Raw genomic sequence first — 4,262 nt, forward strand, 5'->3', positions numbered from 1 at the left:
TAGTCCAGACATTACGGTACACGTTTCTTTATTACGGTGTTTGTGTTGTTTTTGTATGAAAGCGTTTCTTCTCTCACCGCTGTGGTCGATGTCGTCCGTGTCGCTGTCGTCTTCCTCCTCCTCGCCGTCGTCAGGGTTACCACGTGTCATGATGAGGTCACTGGGCCCGGCGATGTCAGCTTCCTCTGTGGACAGGAAGTCAATCGGCCAGTTACAACAATAAAAGCCTGAATGACGCGTGTTATTTCTGGCGGGCGGTCAGTGGGTTTACCGGCGGGCGGCGTCGGCGTCATGTCGACAGCTCCCAGGTCCTTCCTCAGGCGCTCCAGCTGCTGCTGCTGCTTCCTGCTCTGAGCCTCCGTCTGCAGGACGCGAAAGCAACATGGAGACACGTGAGGACGCACAGAGGAAGAAGAAACACGAGAAAGAGAAGAAGGAAGAGAGACTCACCAGCTGTCTGCGGAGTCTCTCATACTCTGGTCTGTATTCTCTGAGGACGCAGAATTCAGTGATCAGCAGTTTATCAAGAGCTTTAATCTGAGCTCAGCACAAACTTAAAGAGCAACAAAGTCCGAGCGGAGAAGAAGAAAGAACTTTTAAAACACGACTGTATGAATGTCATTACATTAAATGGCAAAGTGGACAAACGAGGTGCGTTTCTGAGGAGCTCGTGTTCTGTTCTGGTTCATCAGGAAGTCATTGAGCAGCTTTTTGTTCCTGTTAAACGTCTACAAACTTAAAAACTCAAAGTCATCATCAAACATTCTGGTGGATTAATGGTAGCAGCTGGACTGATTGAGTCCCTTGAAGACGTTCCACCTTCATCCAGGAGGCTTCTTCAGCTCTGACTGACTGGTTGGGAGTTCCACATCCTGATATCCTGAAGGAGACGTTAACACCTGAGTTTGGGTTTTAATTGGGGGTTTGTTGCTCCTCCCCCTCGTTATGTGACTCGTTAGTGCTCCTCCTGACACAGAGGGGTTCGTTAGGGTCTCTGTGTCTAGGTGTGGATGTGGTTCCATCTTCCTGAGGAGAGATCTTCGGACTGAACTGTAACAGGTGAGAGGTGATGCCTGCCAACAAACCTCCAGCTGGAACCCAAACTCAGGTGTTAACGTCTCCTTCAGGATATCAGTATGTGGAACTCCCAACCAGTCAGTCAGATCTGATGAAGCCTCCTGGATGAAGGTGGAACGTCTTCAAGGAACTCAAGCAGGTCCAGCTGCTACCATTAATCCACCAGAAGAACCAGGACCTGGAGGACTGGGAACCTTCACAGACTTCTCATCTAACAGACTCCTGAAGTGGACCAGTGGGTGGAGCCTCCTGTTTCCTTCACTCACCTGTCGTACTCCTCGGCAGCGTCCTCCACCTGAGCGAACAGCTGGTCCAGTCCACTTCCGGTCACCGCGGACACGCCCACCACCTGCAGACAGACAGAACGTCTGGACCAGTCAGCAGCAGCGAGAGCAACATGTGATCATCGTTTTAAGGGTTTACAGTTTACAGCTTTACAGAACCGGTCTGTGTCGGTCCTCGTACCCTCAGGTTGGTGTAGAACTCGTCCAGGACCAGGCTCATGGATCGGGTCAGGTTGCTCACATACGAGGTTTCCTGGTTCAGAGCGTCCTGGAAAACCTCAAAGTCCTGCATCCACTCGACGGCGAAGCTGTGATCGATTATATCGGTCTGAAAAAGCAGCAACAACAACAGGTGAAACAACAACAACAGGTGGAAGAACAACAACAACAACANAAAATACCTCAAAGTGGGTCCGAAATTTTAAGAAGTTTCCAAAATTACTCAAAAATTCATCAAAACGACCCAAAATTGATCAAAATTATTTTTAAAAAATTGACTAAAATGCCACAAAACGTTTCAAGAATGACACAAACTTCACTCAGTTTGTCCAGAACGACAAACAAACAAACAAAAACCAGTCGTAAATGAGTTAATAACGAAACAAGATGAATTAAAAATGATCCAGTTGATTTCATAAGCAGCTGGTAGCAGCAGTATTATGGGATGGATCACCGTGGTAACAGTCTCATGTCTATGACACAGAGTCATAGAAACAATCACTGGTACCCTGGATGTGGTTCTGGTTCTGATCAGTCACCAGAAGAAACTTTACAAAGTGCATTCTGGGTAAACTTTCCAGGCTCATATCAGCATGTGTGGTGGTAGTGGGTCAGAACCAGTTCTAGACGATGGAAGGTCTCCTGAACGTCTTCTGTGACGTATTTTCATCTCAAAACTGCAAATTCCCCCAAAAGACGTCGAGTTTACGTGTCTGGAAGCAGAATCAACGTGTTTCTGACTGGACGCTGAAATGAAGACCAGCTGCTGTAGACCTGTACCGGATCATCTGGTTCTACCAGCAGCTTCTAGAAGAGACCACAAAAGTCTGGTATTCAACACATGCACCTGACGATGTGTAAAAATATGGTAACACACGACTGAGCTGAGTTTGTGAACCAGCAGATGATCCAAACTGAACTATCGACGCCTCAAAGAGGACATGAAGGAGGCTACAGCACAGAGACGGGCCTGGAGACCAGAACACTGAACGGATCCACCAAGAAGCACAAAGACGGAGCATGGCAGCTCCATGACGGTGGGAGTGACGTCAGACTGGACCTCCTTCCTCATGAAGCCACTCAGGACAGAACGGTTTTCCTCCTTCAGGCTAATTCAACACACTGAGACAACAAGCTCTGGAGCGGTTCTGTTAGCGTCCACCTGAGAACATCCAGATCCAGTCAGAGCTAAACGCCTCCAGATGTGAACTCTACAACTAACAAAGACGAATGGACACGGAGGAAACATCTGGACTTTTATTCTGCACATTATAAATCCTTTCAGTGCTTCGAAAACAAAAGTCTACATGAAATATAAAAATATAGATTTGTCTTTGAGGGGAAGAGCAGCCAATCAGCTCCTCGGAGTGAGTGAGGTCACGGGTCACCTGATCAGACAGGAAGTCCAGGTTTACTTTCCTCCCATCGCACCTGAACATCAGCGACAGAAGGACCTGCTGCTCCAGGTAATAGTCTGTACCCACGCAGGGAACCGCTCACCTGCAGGCACTGCTGTCCTGCTGGGGGTCAGGGGTCAGGGGGCATCGCACACTTCCTGTTCCGGACCTGAACCACTTCCTTCCTCTCCTTCAGGAAGTTTCCAAAGGCGTCGCTCTCTTTGCTCTCCTCCGTGACTGAAAATCACACGTTGACGTTTTAGTTTCCACAAAGTGACGACATTTTTACTCACGTTAACCAAAACGTCGCTGCAAATTACCGTAATGTCTGGACTAGAAGCTCCTACTTCATTCACACACTTTGAACGCTGCGGCTTAAACAACGATGAGACTAATTTATGGATTTTCACGAATTCACCTCGAGACCAAAGTGAGGCTGAGAGCGACGACGACAGAGAGACTGAGGAAGTGATGAAGTGATTCTGAGGCTGTTCAGCTCCTGAAGACACTGAAGAAGACGACTTTAGTGGTTTTAGTGCAGGAGGAAGATGAAGATAACCATCAGTGACTTTTCCTGGTAGCTGCTGGAGTTTTATTTCCTTAACCAGCCGTGTTACAGGAAGNTAATCAGCTGTCAGAGTGTCTATCAGTAGAACTTTCCCTGAGCTGAGCATCTCTTGCTGCCTGTGGTCCTCCATGTTCTCTGAGTTCTCCAGAGTTTGTGTTTTGTAAATGCTGAGTGGGTCCAGAGACTGTGGAGGATGTTTGGGTCCGTTCTCCCGGCCCGGTTTGGATCCTCACAGGAGATTATTGTGTAAAGCTCCCAGATATCAGAGCCTCCACGCAGCCTGTCAGGGAGCGAAGCCGTTTCCTCGCGCTCTGCTTTCTTGTCCTTCACAAAGCGGAGATGAGTCAGCCTCGGCCCGACCACGCTGCTGCCGGTTCCAGCGATGTGGAGGCGTCAGAACCGAGCGGCGTGTTGGCAGATGGTCGGCAGGCGGAATCCATTCAGAGAGAAAAGACATGAATGAAGCCGAGCCGCCGTTAGAGACAATGGGCTGCTGACAGATCGGTACCCAGCGATCACAACAGAACCCACAGCTGGTTCTGAAGTGGCCGAGTTTACAGTCGCTGTGCAGATTAACAGCAGCTCAACAGTAAAGATCCCACATGGTTGTAGGTGGACGAAATATCAGCCACTCTTCACCAGAACACCTCCACCCACCGTGACCCGCAGAGACGGCAACGGGTCAGACCACGGAGAACCAGTCAGTCCTCCAGAACC

General features: G+C 49.0%; 1 protein-coding gene across 1 annotated transcript in view; it reads right to left on the reverse strand.

Annotated features, from left to right (window-relative positions):
* The window catches only part of gpn1 (GPN-loop GTPase 1), a 12,811-nt gene that overhangs the window by 1,703 nt on the left and 6,846 nt on the right, over nucleotides 1-4,262 (reverse strand). The window contains exons 8-12 of the mRNA XM_008288105.1: nucleotides 1,543-1,689; nucleotides 1,344-1,426; nucleotides 451-490; nucleotides 272-362; nucleotides 78-185 (exon numbers count right to left, since the gene is read on the reverse strand). Coding sequence (XP_008286327.1) covers nucleotides 78-185; nucleotides 272-362; nucleotides 451-490; nucleotides 1,344-1,426; nucleotides 1,543-1,689 — 469 coding nt within the window. The remainder of the gene's footprint in view (nucleotides 1-77; nucleotides 186-271; nucleotides 363-450; nucleotides 491-1,343; nucleotides 1,427-1,542; nucleotides 1,690-4,262) is intronic.

The sequence above is a fragment of the Stegastes partitus genome, unplaced genomic scaffold (genome assembly GCF_000690725.1).
Source record: "Stegastes partitus isolate 25-593 unplaced genomic scaffold, Stegastes_partitus-1.0.2 Scaffold540, whole genome shotgun sequence".
Lineage (NCBI taxonomy): Eukaryota > Metazoa > Chordata > Actinopteri > Pomacentridae > Stegastes > Stegastes partitus.